The 23,880-nt window shown below is 38.1% G+C and overlaps 1 protein-coding gene across 1 annotated transcript in view; it reads right to left on the bottom strand.

Moving 5' to 3' along the window:
* The window catches only part of LAMA1 (laminin subunit alpha 1), a 289,080-nt gene that overhangs the window by 14,679 nt on the left and 250,521 nt on the right, over positions 1-23,880 (bottom strand). Inside the window, exons 54-58 of the mRNA XM_053714935.1 lie at positions 23,721-23,872; positions 18,495-18,683; positions 12,989-13,178; positions 12,142-12,257; positions 1,435-1,624 (exon numbers count right to left, since the gene is read on the bottom strand). Of these exons, the coding sequence (XP_053570910.1) occupies positions 1,435-1,624; positions 12,142-12,257; positions 12,989-13,178; positions 18,495-18,683; positions 23,721-23,872 (837 nt within the window). The remainder of the gene's footprint in view (positions 1-1,434; positions 1,625-12,141; positions 12,258-12,988; positions 13,179-18,494; positions 18,684-23,720; positions 23,873-23,880) is intronic.

Raw genomic sequence — 23,880 nt, 5'->3', positions numbered from 1 at the left:
GGAGTATAGGAGACTTTAATAAAAGCTTTGGCAAATAAGGGAGATCCCTGGAAATGGGGAAAAAAGACAGTTGGCAGCCCTACAGTTAATTCACATATTGGTGAAATGTGTCAAATTTCTGAATACATTAACATCTTCTTTGCTGCAATTGATCAATGGCCAAACTCCCCCCTGCAGCATTATTTGGAGGAGCCTATCTGGACTTCATAATGGAGTTAACATAACAAATATCCCATTGTTGTTTCAGAACCCTTTTAGAAGCCTATTATACAATCTCTCTCTCTGTCTCTCTCTCTCCCTTTCCCTCTCTCTCTCTCTCTCTCTCTCTCTCGCATTATGAAACAATACAATATCTTGTGAATGCTGGAGTATAAACTTTCAATTTTTAAAGCAACTGGAAAAATCCATAATTTTTAGAGTTAAAGGGATATGAAACCCATGATTCAGAGAGAGAGAGTACAATTTGAAACAACATTCTAATTAACTTCTGTTATCTCATTTGTTTAATTCTATTCTATCTATCCTTTGTTGAAGGAGCAGCAATGCACTAATGGGACATTGACAAGAGGCATTTATTTGCAGCTACCAATCAGCAGCTTCTGAGACTACCTAGGTATACGTTTTTTGATAAAATGATACAAAGAGAATGACCTAAAATTATTTAATATCTGCTGCCTAATTAAGTTCAGTATTTAAAGGGATATTTTACTCCAAAACCTATATATAATGTATATGAAATTGCTGCATTTATACATTAAAATGCCATTGTATAAGAGGAGGTATGTTATAGCTGGCATGATATGAATGTCTATGTACAACTGATATACTTGCATCAATCATTATTTGGTAATAGACACAATTCCATTTAATGTCTTAAAGCTGCCACAATGTTAAACAAATTATAAGTTAAAATGTGGCTTTACTATGGGTGTCTTTATTAGCAATGATAAGTTATAATTAAAGGGATAGGAAAATCAAAATTAAACTTGAATGATTTAGATAGAGCATGTCATTTTAACACACTTTTAAATTCACTTCTATTTTCAAATGTGCTTAATTATCTTAGTATCCCTTATTTTAAAAATGAATACGCACATATCCTACACTAGTGGGAGCTAGCTGCGGATTGGCGCCTGCACACATTTGTCTCTTGTGATTGGCTAACTAGATGTGTTCAGCTAGTTGCCAGTAGTGCATTGATGTTCTTTCAGCAAAGGGAATACAAGAGAAAGAAGCAAATTTGATAACAGAAGTAAATTAGAAAGTTGAATAAAATTGTATGTTCTATCCAAATCACGAAAGACAAATTTGGGGTTTCATGTCCCTTTAAGTATATTTGAAATAAAAAATAGGCAGTGTTGACAATGACAGTGTGGCGAACTTGATATACATGAAATGTCTATCTATGGCAAATGTGCATGTTACTATACTTACTGTATGCCATTTTCCATCACTGATGAAAGCTGGATGGATAGACACTGTCCTTCCTTTTCCCATATCAAACAAGAAATAGAGCCTTCCCTCGAGGAGCTGTAGAGCAGCATAGTCAACTTGGTTTTGGTGAGCCATATAGTAAATGAGGCCACTGGATGCATATGTTCTTATAGTCAACTGAACAGAAAACCTGAACATGAAAAATGAAATTAGTACTCTGCAAAAATTACTAACAAACACTTAAAATTGATAATGAAAGTGTGCTCATTTACTGATTAAGGGCTCAATTCATCAAGCCTTCCTCTCCCCTACAAGTAAACCTGCAGTATGTATTTATCAAGCAGCGGCCCCTCTTCTCCTTCTCTAAAGAGCAGAATTTTAATCTCCCCGGTCTTGTCTGACCAGGGAGATTGACAGATCCTGCCCATGCGGGATTGGCTGTGTTGCATGTGAGTGTAAAATAGCACTCGCGTGCAATGGTAAATTCCAGCAGCGTATTGCTGCCCGCCAGGCGGGCTGGGGCAGACAGGGGGAAATATGTTCACCACTGTCCACACTTGCTTGATAAATCTAGCCCATAACATAAACATATGTATGCAATGTAATGTACAAATATGTTTTGTATGTTTTATTAAATAACTTTCTTATACAGTAAACAAAATATTTATAAATGTATCTTTATTAATGAGTCATTTATAATTGTGGTCAATAACAAAGTGCTTCGAGGTAAAGATCGCCTTTCTGTTGTGTCTCCATTGTATTCTTAGTTCTATTACTAGACATGTGCGATTTGTTTCGGATCGATTCGGAAATTCGTCCGAATTCGTAAAATTCGGGATTCGGATCAATCCGAATTTCTGAATTAAAATAGTGCCGAATCTACCGAATAAATCCAAATTAGTTTGGATTTATTCGGATTTATTCGGTAGATTCGGATGGCCATGGATTACACTAGTATTGTACAGTATATTAGGTTATATCACTCTGCTATGGGTTACACCTAATATACAGTACATAATACTAGTCTAATCCCACCTAAAACTTACTGAAATTTCGAAATTCAGAATTTCCTAACCGAACCAAATCCAGCCGAATTTATTCGAATCCGAATGAATCCGAAACTAATCCAAACCGAATTGATTCAAATTTTTCCGAATTTGAATCGATCCGAAACGAAATTCGAAAAAATCTGAATTGATCCGAACCAAATTTTTTCGCCATGCACATATCTATTACCATTTTTTTTCTCGTTTATATAATGTGTTAATATGAGATTTTAGTGTGCATGAAAATACTTGCATGTAATTTTTCATATTGTTGCTGTTTTTCTGAAATTGCTAATCATTTCCTGCGATCCATACAGCACTTCTACAGAGTATAACATTAAAAGCAAACAGCACATTTATATTTTTGTCTAAAGACAGCACGGCAATAACTTGATGCTAAATAATCTATTGCTAATATACAGTAAAATAGAAAGGGTTATATGACCAAAAGTTACCTTGTAATATCCTTGACCTAAATTAACTTGTCTGTGTTTTAGGTATTGATCAATACAGATGGTAATCCTCAAAGTGGCTATTACTGAGATTACACACCAATTTCTAATTAAAAAAGAGCTTGGATTGAACTTTAATTCTCACATTCCAAGTAGGGGTGAATTCTTATTAAATATCTTTGAAAAAAATCAGTGAGTGTTCAGTGTGACCCAGTGGCACAGGGCTTCTTTGTTTAGTTGTCTGTGCCATTCAGTGTCTTGTGTTGTGAGCAAGTGTTTATATATTCAGTAGCCACATTGAATATGCAGTCAACTCTTTTTCTCAGTTGAATATGAGCGCTCAGTATATCTTGAATGCACTGAGATCATGGGAATGGCTAGCACATACAAATATGTAAAATAGCAGCTGCTCCCCCCCCCACAACTGAATGGGACAGGAGCATTGCAAGGTTTAGAATTATAATCTGGGGCGTAACACAAAACTCTATAAGACATAACTAGATTCTGTACTCTTTGGGAGCTCCTTGGTTATTGCTCAGAGCGTCAGTTCCTGATAGCCTTTAGAAAGTAGCTATATATATATATATATATATATATATACATGCAAAGGTGTATGTTGATAGTCTTATGTATAGGATAATTAAAAAAAAAACACTAGGAAAATATATATAATCATATTACTATGACTTTATAGTAACCGAGGAGACTCAGAGATAGCTTCACATCTCAGCTCTCCCCCAAGATACATATCATTCAGGAATCCCCATGTTTTGAGCTGGAGCTTTATCACATTAGGCGATAGCTGAATATGATATGTTTCATTATAGGTACTGATTTATATAGCTTACAGTAAATCCCTAAGGAAAATGTATACATTCTTAAGTGATTGACTATACTGGCCTAACAATACATTACACTAATTATATATATAAAAAAAGAGAATCATAAAACACCTTAAAGGGACACTACACACTAAGGCCAGATTATGAGTGGAGCGCAAACGTTGAAGTAAACGCAATTGCTTGAGTGCAATCGAGATTTAGGCTACAATGATCACTGTGACTTCAGAGCTCTGGTTAACAGTTTCACAAAACTAATAAGTTGCACAAAACACATAAAATACACTACAAAGTACAGTTTACACTCATAATAACACTATCTAATAAAAGTTATTTAAAAAAACATTATTGCATAAAAAAGTTATAAGGGCTCAAAGATATGAGATCTTAGGTGTTAGAAAAAAAAGCCAGGCTTTTAAGATATGTATGTATGTATATCTGTATGAATGTATTTACAGATACACATATAAAACACATAAATACATATGTATACATAAATATACATATATATATATATATATATATATATATATATACTGTATAATATATATATATATGGTATCAAAAAACGATTAGACATATGTAGAAAAGGAAATTTATGCTTACCTGATAAATTTATTTATTTTACGATATGACGAGTCCACGGATTTCATCCTTACTTATGGGATATCGCCTCCTGGTCAGCAGGAGGAGGCAAAGAGCTCCACAGCAGAGCTGCATAAATAGCTCCTCCCTTCCCCCCCAACCCAGTCATTCGACCGAAGTTAGGAAGAGAAAGGAAAAGCTAAGGAGCAGAGGTGACTGAAGTTCAATAAAAAATAAAGATCTGTCTTAAAAAATGACAGGGTGGGCCGTGGACTCGTCATATCATAAAAGAAATAAATTTATCAGGTAAGCATAAATTTCTTTTTCTTTTACAAGATATGATGAGTCCACGAATTTCATCCTTACTTATGGGATACAATATCAAATTTATAGGACACGGATGAAAGGGAGGGACAAGACAGGAACCTAAACGGAAGGCACCACTGCTTGAAGAACCTTTCTCTCAAAAACAGCCTCAGATGAGGCAAAAGTATCAAATTTGGAAAATTTGGAAAAAGTGTGAAGAAACGACCAAGTTGCAGCCTTGCAAATCTGTTCAACAGAAGCATCATTTTTAAATGCCCATGAGGAAGCCACAGCCCTAGTAGAATGAGCCGTAATACGTTCTGGAGGCTGCTGTCCAGCAGTCTCATATGCAACATGTATGATACTCTTCAGCCAAAAAGAAAGAGAGGTAGCCGTAGCTTTCTGACCCCTACATTTTCCAGCAAAAAAAAATAATAATGTTTGACGAAAATCCTTAGTCACCTGCAAGTAGAACTTCAAGGCACGGACTACATTCAGATTATGTAACAGATGCTCCTTCTTAGAAGAAGGGTTAGGACACAAGGAAGGAACAACAATTTCCTGATTAATATTCTTGTTAGAAACAACCTTAGGAAGAAAACCAGGTTTTGGTACGTAACACCACCTTTTCAGAATGGAAAATAAGATAAGGAGAATCACATTGTAAAGCCAAAAGCTCAGAAACTCTGCGAGCAGAAGAAATAGCAACCAAAAATAAAACTTTCCAAGATAATAACTTAATATCTATGGAATGCATGGGTTCAAACGGAACCCCTTGAAGAACATTAAGAACTAAATTCAAACTCCAAGGAGGAGCAATTGGTCTAAACACAGGCCAGATTCTAGTCAGGGCCTGACAAAAAGATTGAACATCTGGAACATCTGCCAGACGCTTGTGTAACAAAATAGACAAAGCAGAAATCTGTCCCTTTAAGGAATTTGCTGACAACCCTATCTCCAATCCTTCTTGGAGAAAAGATAAAATCCTGGGAATCCTAACCCTACTCCATGAGTAGCCCTTGGATTCGCACCAATAAAGATATTTATGCTATATCTTATGGTAAATTTTTCTAGTAACAGGCTTGCATGCCTGAATCAAGGTATCAATGACCGCATCAGAGAACCCCCGCTTAGATAAAATCAAGCGTTCAATCTCCAAGCAGTCAGCTGCAGAGAAATTAGATTCCGATGATGGAAGGGTCCCTGAATTAGAAGGTCCTGCCTCAATGGAAGCTTCCACGGCGGCAGAGAGGACATGTCCACCAGATCGGCATACCAAGTCCTGCGAGGCCATGCAAAAGCGATTAGAATCATCGAAGCCCTCTCCTGTTTGATCCGTGCAATCACCCGGGGAAGGAGAGCAAACGGTGGAAACACATAAGCTAGATTGAACGACCAAGGCACTGCCAAGGCATATATCATTTCGCCCTTAGGATCCCTGAACCTGGATCCATATCTCGGGAGCTTAGCATTCTGACGAGACGCCATCAGATCCAATTCCGGTCTTTCCCACCTGAGAATCAGAGTGGCTAAAGACCTCCGGATGGAGTTCCCATTCCCCCGGATGAAACGTCTGTCTGCTCAAAAAATCTGCCTCCCAGTTGTCCACTCCTGGGATATAGATTGCTGACAAATAACAAGAGTGAGCCTCCTCCCACTGAATTATCTTGGATACTTCTGTCATCGCTAAGGAACTCCTTGTTCCTCCCTGATGATTGATGTAAGCCACAGTCGTGATGTTGTCCGACTGAAATCGGATGATTCTGGCGGAAGCCAACTGAGGCCAAGTCTGAAGCGCATTGAATATTGCTCTCAATTCCAGAATATTGATTGGAAGTAGAGACTACGACCGAGTCCACACACCCTGAGCCTTGAGAGAATTCCAGACTGCACCCCATCCTAGTAGACTGGTATCCATTGTCACTATCACCCATGAAGGTCTGCAGAAGCACGTCCCTTGGGACAGATGATCCAGCGACAACCACCAAAGAAGAGAGTCTCTTGTCTCCTGATCCAGATCTATCTGAGGAGACAAATATGAATTATCTCCATTCCACTGTCTGAGCATGCTCAGTTGTAGAGGTCTGAGATGAAAACGAGCAAACGGAATGATGTCCATTGCCGCCACCATCAATTCAATTACCTCCATGCACTGAGCCACTGATGGCCGAGGATTGGACTGAAGGGCTCGGTATGTATGCAGAATCTTCTGTCAAGAAGATTTTCATGGATATAGAGTCTATTAGAGTTCCCACGAAAGGAACCCTTGTCTGAGGAATTAGTGAACTCTTTTCTAGATTCACCTTCCACCCGTGAGTCCTTAGAAAGGATAGAACAATGTCGGTATGAGACTTTGTCAGCTGATAAGATGATGCTTGGATCAGAATATCGTCCAGATAAGGCACCACTGCAATGCCCCGTGGCCTGAGAACCGCCAGCAGAGACCCTAGAACCTTCGTGAAGATCCTGGGTGCTGTGGCCAGCCTGAAAGGAAGGGCCACAAACTGAAAATGTTTGTCCAGAAGGCAAACCTCAGGAACTGGTGATGATCTCTGTGGATAGGAATATGAAGATATGCATCCTTTAAGTCCACAGTAGTCATATATTGACCCTCCTGGATCAATGGAAGAATTGTCCGAATAGTCTCCATCTTGAAGGATAGAACTCTGAGAAACTTGTTTAGACTCTTGAGATCTAAAATGGGTCGGAAGGTTCCCTCTTTTATGGGAACCACAAAAAGATTTGAGTAAAACCCCTGCCCCTGTTCCTGTATTGGAATGGGACAAATTACTCCCATAGTGGAGAGGTCTTTAACACAACGTAAGAACGCCTCTCTTTTTATCTGGTCTACAGACAATCGTGAAAGAAGAAACCTTCCCCTTGGGATGGAATTTTTTAACTCCAGTTGATACCCTTGGGACACGATTTCTAGTGTCCAGGGATCCTGAACTTCTCTTATCCAAGCCTGGACAAAAAGAGAAAGTCTGCCCCTACTAGATCCGGTCCCGGATCAGGGGCCGCCCCTTCATGCTGTTTTGGGGGCAGAAGCGGGATTCTTGGGTTGTTTACCCTTGTTCCAAGCCTGGTTGGTTCTTCAGATGGACTTGGCTTGTGCAAAGTTCCCTTCCTGCTTAGTGGAAGAGGAAGAAGGGACTCCCTTAAAATTTCGAAAGGAATGAAAATGACTCTGTCTCCCCCTTTGTTTAGATGTCTTATCCTGAGGGAGGAGGTGACCCTTACCTCCCGTAATGTCAGAAATGATCTCTTTCAATTCAGGCCCGAACAGGGTCTTTCCTTTGAAAGGAATAGCCAAAAGCTTGGATTTAGATGACACATCCGCAGACCAAGATTTTAACCATAAGGTCCTGCCCGATAAAATGGAAAATCTTGCATTCTTATCCTCCAGTTTGGCGATCTGAAAGGCAGCATCCGTAACAAAAGAATTGGCCAGCTTAAGGGCCTTAATTCTGTCCATTATTTCCTCTAAAGAAGTCTCAGTCTTAAGAGATTCTTCTAAGGCGTCAAACCAAAAGACAGCCGCAGTTGTGACTGGTACAATGCAGGCCGTCGGTTGTAATAGAAACCCTTGATGAACAAATAGCTTCTTTAGAAGACCCTCCAACTTTTTATCCATAGGGTCTTTGAAAGCACAACTGTCCTCAATAGGGATAGTCGTACGCTTAGCCAGGGTAGAGATAGCTCCCTCCACCTTAGGGATCGTTTGCCAAGAGTCCCGAACGGTGTCAGCTATAGGGTACATTTTCTTAAAAATAGGGGAAGGGGAGAATGGGATACCTGGTCTTTCCCATTCCCATGTAACAATTTCCGAAATTCTCTTGGGAACAGGAAACACATTGGAATAAGAAGGAACCTCCAAGTATCTGTCCATCTTACACAATTTCTCTGGAGGGACCACAATAGAGTCACAGTCGTCCAGAGTCACTAAAACCTCCTGAAGTAACAGGCTGAGGTGTTCAAGTTTAAATCTGAAAGACATGACGTCCGAATCTGTCTGGGGCAATGCACTTCCTGAGTCAGACAGTTCCCCCTCAGACAGTGTCTCCCTACCCCCCAATTCAGAGCCCTGGGAGGGTACATTGGAGATAGCCATCAAAGCATCAGAAGTTGCAGGGACCCCATGGGTTTCTGCCCTGCTGTGTTTGCCTTGCAACAATGGCAACTTAGACACAACTTCTGTGAGAGTGGATGACATAACTGCAGCCAAATCCTGCAAAGTGAAAGAGGCAGACGCCGTTGAAGAACATGGTGTCGCTTGAGCGGGCATTAAAAGCTGTGACGCTAGGGGAGAAAGATGCGGCATACCCTCAATCTCATCAGTCCGAGAACATTCTTTAGACATATCTTTACTAAAAAAAAATAATTCTTTACATTGTAAGGCTCTCTCAATACATGAGGGACAAAGTGTAACCAGGGGTTCCACAATGGCATCTAAACACATAGCACATGTAGTGTGTTCCACATCCTCCATGTTACAAAAAATAAAGGCCAGCCTGGTCGTGACTCTGGCAACTAAAAACCTGTGTACTGTGTCTTTAAATATAAACTATCTCAGGGTTTCACAGAATGATACTGAATGATCAATAAAACAGATGCGTAACAAGTATTTTATCCCTCTTACTACTTAACCCAATAAAAGATTGTTCATTTGCCCCCTAGAACAACAGACACCTCGCCGCAGCTCTGCTGCTCCTCCTACCTGACCTCCAAGGACCAGCTGCCAGTGAAAACGGTGAGCCTAAGAATGCTTGTATATACAGGCACACTGGACTTAGGAGCCATAATGAAATACTGCTGAGTCGGAACCCCAGTAGATAAACTGCGTGGCTGAAGCGCGCAAAGACTAGGCTCCGCCCTTCATGGGCATACTAATCAAACCCCGGGAAACAATAAAAAAAAAACAAAGTACCGCCATACACCGGAGTCCGACAAGAGAATTCTGTAAATCTCCCTCCGACTCCGGTGTTACGCCCAGCGTCAGCCTCCCGTTTACATGTTAACTGTTATTATCAAGCCGTAACATAAACAAATCGCCCATATCGTTATGAATTGCAAACAGTTCCCAGCGCTTCTAGCGTAGTATTTTATGTCAGAGAGAGTTGGGAATATTAAATGTGTCGGTGTCCCATTTTCCTACAAATGATAACCCACACCTGCAAGAAGGGAACGCCCTTTACCCGAGCCCAAAAACCCTTCACAGACAGAGGAATAGCACAGCCAAGTCTAAGATAAGCTGTAAAGCCCCAGAGAGAAAAGACTGCCCTTACCTCCATGCTGAGGAACAGCATGATGATCCCACAGTGTCAAGAGGTCCACCCTTCCTCCTGAGGTCCTGTGAAGATAGCAAAGTCTTAGTTAGCATTTTCTAAGACCATACATAGAAAACAGCACAAGCAAGGGAGGCGCAGTGAAGTTAAAAACTCCACTAGTTCCCACAGCCTAAAAGGCTATCACTCCAGATGCTGCTCTATAGAATAAATAGTACACACTTGCACCATTTAAAATAAAAAACTCTTGATTGAAGAATTCTAAAACTAACACCTCACTTTACCTCTTCCTATCACTAACACAGGCAAAGAGAATGACTGTGTTGGGGGGAAGGGTGGAGCTATTTATGCAGCTCTGCTGTGGAGTTCTTTGCCTCCTCCTGCTGACCAGGAGGCGATATCCCATAAGTAAGGATGAAATCCATGGACTCGTCATATCTTGTAAAATAAATATATATTTAGGAATAAATAGAACATATTCTTCTATGTGAAGAACATTAGAATGTGAAATATTCATATTTTCATGTTGGGCTAGCGCACATGGGAATATGCGATCATGTTTGCGCAAGAGTGGGGTCTTTTTTTCTCCATTGACTTCTATCGGAGAATACGTGAACATGCACACGTATCCTAACTTTGGCTTTTTGCTTTCGTCAGGTCATCACTTAAACAAAAACAGTTTACTTTCAACTCATAATATGAGCGCAACCTTACGAGAGCAAAAAGCTTACTCCTAGTGCAATTAACATTCGCTTCGGAGGGCTAATTAGCGCTCCACTTGTAATTTGGCCCTAAATACATTACCTCTCTCTAATAATGGGTGCCGCCATTTTTTCACCTAGGTTAAACTGTAGGTATCTGTAGGAGAGCTGCTATACATGTGTGAGCACATCAGTACTGGAATGTTGATAAAGATATATTTCAACATGGCAACACCCATGATTAGTGGGAGGCGGGAAATAAAATCAATACAAAGCTTACACAGGGCCAGATTACAAGTGGAGCACCACATGAATGCATTGGTATAAGAAGTTGAGCGCAATGCGAAAGCAACCTCACATTCACATTGCATTGAATGTTTGCACTAACTAGAGAGTGTTTCCATAGGCTCCAGTTGGAGCCTCGTTCTCATGCCGTGAGACATGGCAGGTAACCTAGTACAGCGAAGGAGGTAAGTCCTGCAGCAATGGGTAGCAAAGTTTTAATACATATGTATATGAATATATATGTACATATTTATGTTTATATGTGTATAGTGTATATACCTATTAACACATAAATATGTATATAAGCATATACATATATATTTAGAGTAATAACACAGTACCTATAGACCGCAATGTAAAGGCACTTTTCAGTGCCTTTTTTTTTTTGTAACACCCCACGTCCGCACACTTTAACCCTGCTTTGTGCAATTATTATTTAAAAAAAATATAGATGCTACATTTTTTTATTTAAAAAAATAATTTTACACTTTATTTTGGGGCAAATTTTGGGACATTTTTTTCATTAACCATTAACTTGTAATACCAGTGCAAATTTGAATGCGCTGATATTACAGAGTGAAAAACAAATATGTAATATTAGTTACACAAGACATTATCTTGGTGAAGGTACACCTAGGAATCCATTTTTTTTATCTAATGAGTTTTTTGGAGTTTTTTTTTTACTGGTACTATAAGTCTATTGGTGGACAAAAAGGATTACTACTATTTTGACTCTCTTTTCCACTCTCTTTGGCAAAGGCTCTAAAGTTTTTGTTTAGTATGAGAAAAACTGTGAGCTAAAATTTTTGGCGATAGCATTGTACACATGTAAAGTATACTTCTGTATTAATGATGGTAAAAGTTCTGAATACATTGAGCATTGTATTAAATTAGGTTATTTGATTGACTGATTTTTTTTCTCCAAGTTGGAATATGATATTCCTAACACATATAGTTTTCAATCTCTAGCTGAAATGCGTATCCTTTATTTTATGAAGGTATTAAAAATGACAACTTCATGAGCGCATATTCTGTACTTGAATCTGAAGATCAAATTCTACATTTGTTACAATTTCTTTCTTTTAAAACAATAAACCAATAAATACAATTTACCACAAATGTTTTCTTTAAAATACAGTTAAAATAAATTTACATTTTAAAGAAAATGTTCAAAACTACAATATATGTTTCTTAACAATCATACTTACTTTCTTCTAACAGTTGATTGGTCAAAAGGCAACACAATATGGCTTCCTTTAGTGAGTCCAAATTGATGTCCATCAGGTACAAAGTCTGGTAATGCCTCATGTGCACACTGTAATGGCTTTAAAAAATACACAATTTTTTAAAGTTTTTTTTTATTATATCAAAACACCAAATCATCCCACAGTTTGCAAGTCTGTCCCATGTCTAGGAGCTCTGTCCTCTGCCTCTTCCCATTAATTTCTGTTTCTCTAAAAGAAACCAAAAGCGTTCCAAACCCCACCCTGGAATGTTCAAATGCACCAGGTAAGACAGAGGGGTAGATTTAACAAGGGCCAAATGGCCCTTGTTGCCCTTGTTTCTGCGCAAGCCTTCAGACCGCTGCTCCATAACTTGTCCGCTGCCTCTGAGGTTGCAGTCTTCAATCCGTCCGATCCTATACGATCGGGCTGATTGACGCCCCCTGCTAGCGAATCTGCAGAGGGGCGGCATTCCACAATCAGTTCATCAGAACTGCTTGTGCAATGATAAATGCAGACAGCGTATGCTGTCGGCATTCACCAATGTCTGTCGGACATGATACGCTACAGCATATCATGTCGGACAGACAATGGTAAATCTACCCCAGAGATTCCTCCCTGAGTGCCCAGAGCAAACTTCTAGCTTATGCACACCACCAACCTCCAACCAAACCCTGCTTTTGAGCCTTTGGCACCCCTGAACTAAAAAAAAATCAATGTTAAGATATATATATATAGAAGTAAAGATATATATACAGCTAAGGGGCAGATGGAAACAGACAAACAGACAGAGAAGGGCAGACAGAATAATAGATCAGGCCCTGTGACATACTTTGGTGACATAAGATTTTTGTAAAGGTGTAGTTGCAGATATTCTCTTCTCAGTAACAGATCTAGCTGCGGTTGGTGTTGGCTGCACATCCTGTTCGTCAAGTTGTAGAGTGTATTTAGGCTTCTCTGATAGTAAGCAGCTATCCATGTCCACCCTTTCATACTTTATGACACTATTAAAATCCATCAGCCTTGAAAACAAAATATCAGTTAGAATAGAAACTTAGAACACACAACAGATATGGCTGAAAGGAAACAAAAGCCAATTTTTACTTGTTTCAAAAGCATAATACATCTCCACTGAATAAATGACTCAGTATACAGAGAAAAGGTTTAAAGATATAGGCTCCTAGTTATCAAGTCGTCAACCTCAAATACGCTGGAATTCCGCAGCGTATTTGTGGCGAGGCTGATTCGCCTTAGTTATCAAGCCCTAGACACCGGAAAAAGTAGAATATGGTGACGTAAGCTTCGATCCGTCGGTCTCAGTCCGACACAGATCGATTCTTACGTCACTACAGATGTTCCGCACACAAGTTCGGCACAATCTGACTACTTTTGCTAGTTATCAAAAAACTAGCAGGTATGCTCAGCACTTTTCCGGCCCAGCGTACCTGGTTTTCAAACCGCCGCCCTGGAGGCGGCGGATCCCATAGGAATCAATGGGAGTCTGACCATAGCGAAAGCTCATGTTCGCTGCTGCCAGACATCCCATTGATTCCTATGGGAGCTGTCTACACCTAACACCCTAACATGTACCCCGAGTCTAAACACCCCTAATCTGTCCCCCCTACACCGCCGCAACTAAATAAATGTATTACCCCCTAAACCGCCGCTCCCGGAGCCCACCGCCACTCTAATAAACTGATTAACCCCTAAACCGCCGCTCCCGGACCCCGCCGCCACCTACATAATACCTATTAACCCCTATCCTGCCCCCCCTACACCGTCACCACCTATAATAAAGTTATTAACCCCTATCCTGCCGATCCCGGACCCCGCCACAACTAAATAAATTGTTTAACCCCTAAACCGCCGCTCCCGGACCCCGCCGCCACCTATATTAAACTTATTAACCCCTAATCTTCCCCCCCCTACACCGTCGCCACCTGTAATAAATTTATTAACCCCTATCCTGCCCCCCCTATACCGTCGCCACCTATAATAAATGTATTAACCCCTATCCTGCCCCCCCTACACCGCCGCCACTGTAATAAAATTATTAACCCCTAAACCTAAGTCTAACACTAACCCTAACACCCCCCTAACTTAAATATTAATTAAATAAATCTAAATAATATTTCTCTTATTAACTAAATTAATCCTATTTAAAACTAAATACTTACCTTTAAAATAAAGCCTAATATAGCTACAATATAAATAATAAGTATATTGTAGCTATCTTAGAATTTATTTTTATTTTACAGGCAACTTTCAATTTATTTTAACTAGGTACAATAGCTATTAAATAGTTATTAACTATTTAATAGCTACCTAGTTAAAATAAAGAGAAATTTACCTGTAAAATAAAAACTAACCTAAGTTACAATTACACCTAACACTACACTATACTTTAATAAAGTATTCCTATTTAAAACTAAATACTTACATTGTAGCTATTTTAGGATTTATATTTATTTTACAGGTAACTTTGTATTTATTTTAGCTAGTTAGAATAGTTATTAAATAGTTATTAACTATTTAATAACTACCTAGCTAAAAGAAATACAAAATTACCTGTAAAATAAATCCTAACCTAAGTTACAATTAAACCTAACACTACACTATCATTAAATTAATTAAATAAATTACCTACAAATAACTACAATTAAATACAATTAAATAAACTAACTAAAGTACAAAAAATAAAAAAGCTAAGTTACAAAAAATAAAAAAAATAAGTTACAAACATTTCAAAAATATTATAACAATTTTAAGCTACTTACACCTAATCTAAGCCTCCTAATAAAATAACAAAGCCCCCCAAAATAAAAAATTCCCTACCCTATTCTACATTAAAAAGTTACCAGCTCTATTACCTTACCAGCCCTTAAAAGGTCCTTTTGCGGGGCATGCCCCAAAGAAAACAGCTCTTTTGCCTGTAAAATAAAAATACAACCCCCCCAACATTAAAACCCACCACCCACATACCCCTACTCTAACCCAAACCCCCCTTAAATAAACCTAACACTACCCCCCTGAAGATCATCCTACCTTTAGCCGTCTTCAGCCAGACGACCCACCGATGGAACTGAAGAAGAGATCCGGAGCGGCAGAAGTCATCATCCAAGGGGCGCTGAAGAAGTCTTCCATCAGATTGAAGTAATCATCCAAGGGGCGCTGAAGAGGTCTTCCATCCGATTGAAGTCTTCATCCAAGCGGCGTCTTCAATCTTCATCCATCCGGAGCGGAGCGGAGCCATCTTCAGACGAGCCGACGAGGAGCCATCCTCTTCTTCCCGACAACTAACAACGAATGACAGTACCTTTAAGTGACGTCATCCAAGATGGCGTCCCTTCAATTCCGATTGGCTAATAGGATTCTATCAGCCAATCGGAATTAAGGTAGGAGAAATCTGATTGGCTGATTTAATCAGCCAATTAGATTCAAGTTCAATCGGATTGGCTGATCCAATCAGCCAATCAGATTGAGCTTGCATTCTATTGGCTGTTCCGATCAGCCAATAGAATGCTAGTTCAATCTGATTGGCTGATCCAATCAGCCAATCGGATTGAACTTGAATCTGATTGGCTGATTCAATCAGCCAATCAGATTTTTTCTACCTTAATTCCGATTGGCTGATAGAATCCTATCAGCCAATCGGAATTGAAGGGACGCCATCTTGGATGACGTCACTTAAAGGTACCGTCATTCGTCGTTAGTCGTCGGGAAGAAGAGGATGGCTCCGCATCGGCTCGTCTGAAGATGGCTCCGCTCCGGATGGATGAAGATTGAAGACGCCGCTTGGATGAAGACTTCAATCGGATGGAAGACCTCTTCAGCGCCCCTTGGATGATGACTTCAATTGGATGGAAGACTTCTTCAGCGCCCCTTGGATGATGACTTCTGCTGCTCCGGATCTCTTCTTCAGTTCCATCGGTGGGTCAGCTGGCTGAAGATGGCTAAAGGTAGGATGATCTTCAGGGGGGTAGTGTTAGGTTTATTTAAGGGGGGTTTGGGTTAGAGTAGGGGTATGTGGATGGTGGTTTTTTTATGTTGGGGGGTTGTATTTTTATTTCACAGGCAAAAGAGCTGTTTTCTTTGGGGCATGCCCCGCAAAAGGCCCTTTTAAGGGCTGGTAAGGTAATAGAGCTGGTAACTTTTTAATGTAGAATAGGGTAGGGAATTTTTTTATTTTGGGGGGCTTTGTTATTTTATTAAGGGGCTTAGATTAGGTGTAAGTAGCTTAAAATTGTTGTAATATTTTTTAAATGTTTGTAACTTATTTTTTTTATTTTTTGTAACTAGGCTTTTTTTATTTTTTGTACTTTAGTTAGTTTATTTAATTGTAGTTATTTGTAGATAATTTATTTAATTAATTTAATGATAGTGTAGTGTTAGGTTTAATTGTAACTTAGGTTAGGATTTATTTTACAGGTAATTTTGTATTTCTTTTATCTAGGTAGTTATTAAATAGTTAATAACTATTTAATAACTATTCTAACTAGCTAAAATAAATACAAAGTTACCTGTAAAATAAATATAAATCCTAAAATAGCTACAATGTAATTATTAATTACATTGTAGCTATCTTAGGGTTTATTTTACAGGTAAGTATTTAGTTTTAAATAGGAATAATTTATTAAAGTATAGTGTAGTGTTAGGTGTAATTGTAACTTAGGTTAGTTTTTATTTTACAGGTAAATTTCTCTTTATTTTAACTAGGTAGCTATTAAATAGTTAATAACTATTTAATAGCTATTGTACCTAGTTAAAATAAATTGAAAGTTGCCTGTAAAATAAAAATAAATCCTAAGATAGCTACAATATAATTATTATTTATATTGTAGCTATATTAGGGTTTATTTTAAAGGTAAGTATTTAGTTTTAAATAGGATTAATTTAGTTAATAAGAGAAATATTATTTAGATATATTTAATTCATATTTAAGTTAGGGGGTGTTAGGGTTAGTGTTAGACTTAGGTTTAGGGGTTAATAATTGTATTACAGTGGCGACGGTGTAGGGGGGGGGGCAGGATAGGGGTTAATAAATTTATTATAGGTGGCAACGGTGTAGGGGGGGCAGATTAGGGGTTAATAAGTTTAATATAGGTGGCGGCGGGGCCCGGGAGCGGCGGTCTAGGGGTTAAACTATTTATTTAGTTGTGGCGAGGTCCGGGATCCGCAGAATAGGGGTTAATAACTTTATTATAGGTGGCGGCGGTATAGGGGAGCAGTATAGGGGTTACTAGGTATAATGTAGGTAGCGACGGTGTCCGGGAGCGGCGGTTTAGGGGTTAATACATTTATAAGAGTTGCGGCGGGGTCTAGGAGCAGCGGTTTAGGGGTTAATAACTTTATTTAGTTGCGGGGGGCTCCGGGGGTGCCGGTATAGGGGGTAGAACAGTATAGTTAGTGTGGGTGCTTAGTGACAGCTTGTCAATAAAGCTGTAAAAAAGCCGAAGAGCAGCGAGATCGGATGAGTGATAACTATCACAGTCCGCTGCTCATCGCCCCGTACTTGGTGCGCGGCTTTTTCACAGATTTATTGATAACTTTGGTGAGATTTTTCAGGTCCGCGGCGGCGATGGTAGGCGAGCTTAGGCGGGCGTATTGGGCCGGCGAAGGCAGGTAAAGTAGACACGTTGATAACTAGAGGCCATTGAATGACTTAAAAAACTAGCCCAATGTATTATGTAACATATTACTACACTGGGTACATTTCTTAACTCAGAACTGTTTTATTCATGTTCCATATTAAAAAAGGCAGGCACACAAGCCAAATAACTGAAGTTTACAAGGAGAAGGCATATGTAATGCAAATATTCATGTTTGATAACAATAGTAAAAGATAGATATGGACACCATGATACTTTACTAAGACTATTTATATTTGCTAAGACTATAAGATTTCTATTCTGGAATGTATTTTGTACATACACAGGAGACTAATTGCCATAATCTTCAGAATGCTAGGTATATCTGAATATCTTGCAAGTAATGACACTCCAAAAGTTAAAACAGATATCATTTTAATAATTATTTTCGGGTGATTTGTATAGTGAAGAACATGACTTTATAAAATGAAATAGCATATCCTCTTCTAATGGAAAAACAAATTATGCAATTGAAAACTATTTATTTGCTACTTTTTCTTTACGCCTCAGCAGTAAAAATTTCTTTCATTTGGTACTTAGACTAAGTTGTAGTGGAATATTTCATGAGTATAGTATGGAAATAATTATATTTTTCAGACAATCCAATTGACTATCCTTAAATAGCTGTTTTAATCATTTACAACAAATTACACACAAACAACAGTTTTTTGTTTACTTAGTAACACTTACTCTTTATTAAATACTATATTCCGAATGCAACCATAGAACGACTGGCTTGTTTTAAGCACTGTAACTCCCAATGTAGCAGGTACTCCACCGACATAAAAATGAGAAGTATTCAAAGACACTGACTCAACAGCTGGACCATTTAATTTTAACTCTGCGGGTTTTCCCTCATCCACTTGCACACTCACAAGTCTAGAAAAGATAGAAAAATTAAAACAAGTTAAATGCTGTGTTGCATTCAATTGTGTGATACGAATACATTGATAAGGAAACAACGAGATATTCCATAGGCACATTTCAATTAAAGGGACAGTCGACTCCAGAATTTTTATTGTTTAAAAAGATAGATAATCCCTTTATTACCCCTTACCCAGTTTTGCATAACCAGCACAGTTACATTAATATACTTTTTACCTCTGTAATTACCTTGTATCTACGCCTCTGCAGACTGCCCCTTATTTCAGTTCTTATGATAGACTTGTATTTTAGCTAATTAGTGCTGACTCATAAATAACTTCACGGGAGTGAGCACAGTGTTATCTATATGACACGCAATCTAGCGCTGTCCAGTTGTGAAAAAAATGGCAAAATGCACTGAGATAAGAGGCGGCCTTAAAGGGCTGCCTTAGACATTAGTGTATGAGCCTACCTAGGTTTAGATTTCAACAAAGAATACCAAGAATGTTTAGTTTTTATTAGACTGTCCCTTTAATAATTGTGGTTTATATCCTGCTCATCATTGAGCCCTTCACATCCAGCAACCTTGTCATATACCAACACTTTTATACATTTGTCTCAATAATAAACATATATTTTACAAATAATATAAATAGCTGAGAGTAGCAACCTGCACTATTAATAGTGTTCTACTTGTAATCTAGGCCAATACTTCTAAGTTCTTATTACAGCGAGAGTAGAAAATGAGATGGAAACAATGAGGTGAAAAATAGTAATATTAGTGGCTCTAAAGTTCTGACTGGAAGTAGCTATCTGTAACACTAACTGAATAGTAAATGTTAAATTTAATTTAAAGTGAAGGGCCATTTTGATGAATTAGTGCCCGGTTTTTAATAAACCTATTAAAAACAAGGGTACTTTAATTAATCAAAATTAACATTTCACTGTTTTCTTCAATAACTTACCTTTTAATCCTGGCAGCCGCTCCAGCACTTCCTTCGCCCGTCGCAAGCCGTCTTCGCGGGTCCAAAATGATGAATCCGGCTTCCTCCAATCACAGCGTTGCATCAGGCCAAGATTCCCCCGGGGGGAAGCTGTGATTGGAGGAAGCCTGATTCATCATTTCTGATGTCTGCAGAGGCTTCCGACGGCCGGGGGAATCGCTGGAGCGGCATTCAGGATTAAAAGGTGCATTTTTGAAAAAACAGTGAAATGTCAATTTTGATAAATTAAAGTGCCCTTGTTTTTAATAGGTTTATTAAAAACCAGGCACAAATTCATCAAAATAGACCTTCACTTTAACCTCTGACTGAGGGTGGCTTAGTATATGCTAAGAGATAGATTATTGAGTCAGTTTATCAAACTGGGTATAAGGATTTGTTTAATTCTGTTAGTACCTTTGTTAAAAAGCATACCTAAGCAGGCTCAGGAGCAGCAATGCACTACTGTCATTGGCTCACCCAATGTGTTCAGATAGGTCTTAGTGATGCACTGAGCCCACCAATGTTTACTCTTCAACAAAGGATACTGCAAGAACAAAGCAAATTTGATAATAAAAGTAAAATAGAAAGTTGGCTGAAATTGCATGCACTGTCTGAATCATAAATGTTTGAAGTAGACTTTACAGTCCCTTTAAATGTTAGCGTATTTACACCATACAGCACTAACTGTTCATAAATTTTATATATATATTTGTTTTAACACACTATCAAAATGTAAAGGTTGCAAAATGTGAGACTACACAGATAGACTACTATGTATGCTTCTGTTTAAAACAGAACATAATCACAATATTTTGCTGAGAACTGCTAACTCTTGGCTAGATTACGAGTTGTGTGTTATTAGTGAAAAAGCAGCGTTATGGCTCTTTTTTCACTACTGCTGGTATTACAGGTGTTGTAGGTATAGGTGTACCGCACACCTTTTTGGCCGTAATGCAACGTAACTACCGCACCTTTCAAAAACTCCTTTTTCAATGCGACTTCCACAAAGCCGGTATTACGAGTTTGCCTGTCCGGCCAAAAAGTGAGCGGTACAGCCCATAACTACAAGATCTGTACCGCCACCTGAAAGTCAGTAGTTATGAGTTTTACGCTACAAAGCTGTAGCATAAAACTCATAACTAAAGTGTTACAAAGTACACTAACACCCATAAACTACCTATTAACCCCTAAACCGAGGCTCTCCTGCATTACAAACACTAAAATACATTTATTAACCCCTAATCTGCCACTCCGGACATCGCCACCACTATAATTAACTTATTAACCCCTAAACTGCCATACTCCTGCATTGCAAACACTAGTTAAATATTATTAACCCCTAATCTGCTGCCCCCAATGTTGCCACCACCTACATACACTTATTAACCCCTAATCTGCTGTCCCTAACATCGCCGCAACCTACATTACTGTTATTAACCCCTAATCTGCTGCCCCCAAAATCGCTGCCACCTAACTACACTTATTAACCTATATTCTGCTGCCCCCAATATCGCCGCCACTATACTAAAGTTATTAACCCCTAAACCTAACCCTAAGTCTAACCCTAACGTAACCCTAACACTCACTAACTTTAACCTAATTAAAATAATTCAAAAAATAAATACAATTAATACCTAAATTATTCCTATTTAAAACTAAATACATACTTACTCGTAAAATGAAACCTAAGCTAGCTACAATATAACTAATAGTTATATTATATCTAGCTTATGTTTTATTTTTATTTCACAGGTAAGATTATATTTATTTTAACTAGGTTGATTAGTTAGTAAATAGTTATTAACTATTTACTAACTACCTAGTAAAAATAAAAACAAATTTACCTGTGAAATAAAACCTAACCTCTCTAACAGTTAAACCTAACATTACACTAAAATGAAATAAATTACATTAATGAAATACAATTAAAAAAATAAACACTAAATTTCACAAAATAAAAAAGAAATTATCAAATATTTACACCTAATCTAATAGCCCTATCAAAATAAAAAAGCCCTCACAAAATAAAAAAAAAACCCTAGGGTTTTATTTTTAGATTACGGACTTTGGGCACCGTAAAAGAGCTAAATGCCCTTTTAAGGGCAATGCCCATCCAAATGCCCTTTTCAGGGCAATGGGGAGCTTAGGTCTTTTAGGTAGGTTTTTATTTGGGGGGGGATGGTTGTGTGGGTGGTGGGTTTTACTGTTGGGGGGTTGTTTGTATTTTTTTTTACAGGTAAAAGAGCTGATTTCTTTGGGGCAATGCCCCGCAAAAGGCCCTTTTAAGGGCTATTGGCAGTTTAGTGTAGGCTAGGGGTTTTATTATTTTGGGGGGCTTTTTTTTTGATAGGGCTATTAGATTAGGAGTAATTCATTTTTATTTTTGATAATTTCTTTTTTATTTTGTGTAATTTAGTGTTTATTATTTTTTGTAATTTAGATAAATGTATTTTTTTAATTTAATTTATTTAATATTATTGTAATGTTAGATGTTAGTGTGAGGCATGTTAGGTTTGATTTTACAGGTAACTGTATTTATTTTAACTAGGTAGCTAGTAAATAGTTAATAACTATTTACTAACTAGTCTACCTAGTTAAAATAAATACAAACTTACCTGTGAAATAAAAATAAAACTATTAGTTATATTGTAGCTAGCTTAGGGTTTATTTTACAGGTAAGTATTTAGTCTTAAATAGGTATTATTTAGGTAATAATAGTAAGTTTATTTAGATTTATTTTAATTATATTAAAGTTAGGGGTGTTAGGGTTAGGGTTAGACTCAGGGTTAGGTTTAGGGGTTAATATATTTATTTAGTGTTAGTGATGTGGGAGGCCAGAGGTTTAGGGGTTAATAACTTTAGTATAGTGGCGGCGGCGACATTGGCGGCGGCAGATTAGGGGTTAATAAGTGTAGTCATTGGAAAAAAAAGAACAAATCCAGATAGATAGCCAGTGCGATTAGTTTTTATTCATCTGCAGAGTAGTTTAGCAGGGCAGCTTAAACTAACTAAGTGTAGGTAGGCGGCGGCGACATTGGGGGTGGCAGATTAGGGGTTAATAAATTTATGTAGGTGGCGGCGGCGACATTGGGGGCGGCAGATTAGGGGTTAATAAGTGTTATGTAGGTGTCGGTGATGTCGGGGCAGCAGATTAGGGGTGTTTAGACTCTGGGTTTATGTTAGAGTGTTAGGTGTAAACATACATTTTCTTTCCCCATAGACATCAATGGGGCTGCGTTATGGAGCTTTACGCTCCGTGATTGCAGGTGTTAGGCTTTTTTGTAGCCGGCTCTCCCCATTGATGTCTATGGGGAAATCGTGCACGAGCACGTCAAAGCAGCTCAAAGCAGCGCTGGTATTTGTGTGCGGTATGGAGCTCAATGCAGCCATATCGACTGCAAACGCCGGGTTTTTGCAAACCTGTAATAGCAGCGCTATTAAAGGTGAGCGGTGGCAATAACTTGCAAGTTATTACCGAGCCACTCATAACGCAAAACTCGTAATCTGGCCGTCTGTTATTAATGCTTAATTTGGGATTCAAGGCTCATTAATATGATCTGTGCCTTGACATGATATAATTTTTGATACATTTCTACTAGAAAATATAAGTATTTGAGTGATGCTAGGCCTGGCAGATAATTATCTTCTTGGAAATGTAATTTATTCAGTATTTAGTAAATTAATCCATAAGGATTGGAGGTTACCTATATAAAAAAATATATATATATATCCTCAAGTAGTTTAGAATTTCACTGGTTAATTGTGCACTGGAACTGCATTATGATCTGTCTGTTCAAAAGCTAATAACAGACTGTTATTTGGTGTATGAATTATGTATATTTAGTGAGAAACATATGATTATAATCACTTGCAAATAGTTAAATTGTTTCTAAATAAAGCTCAATGCAAGGATCTAACAACATATATTTAGCTAAAATTAAATGTCTCCAAATATATTCTACAGCATTTAAAAAAGACTTGTGTATAAAAAATAAATGTTAGGCATTTAAGCAAAAAAAAAAAAGAAAAATCTTTTGGGATTTTAAAAATATATATAAAATAAAATTACCTCTTATTCCGTGTAAGAATAATGGAATGCTCTTGTCCATCACTATATGTTCCAGAAGGTGATTTCACAGTAACCCTTCTGGTGCTGGCACCATCCATGGGGTTGATATGAAGTTCAATATGGCCATTAACCAGCATGACAGCAAAGAATGGCTAAAACA

This window comes from Bombina bombina, chromosome 5 (assembly GCF_027579735.1).
Source record: "Bombina bombina isolate aBomBom1 chromosome 5, aBomBom1.pri, whole genome shotgun sequence".
NCBI classification, from domain to species: Eukaryota; Metazoa; Chordata; class Amphibia; order Anura; family Bombinatoridae; genus Bombina; species Bombina bombina.
The sequence above is the reverse complement of the archived record's forward strand: the minus strand, read 5'-3'. Positions and strand labels throughout refer to the sequence as shown.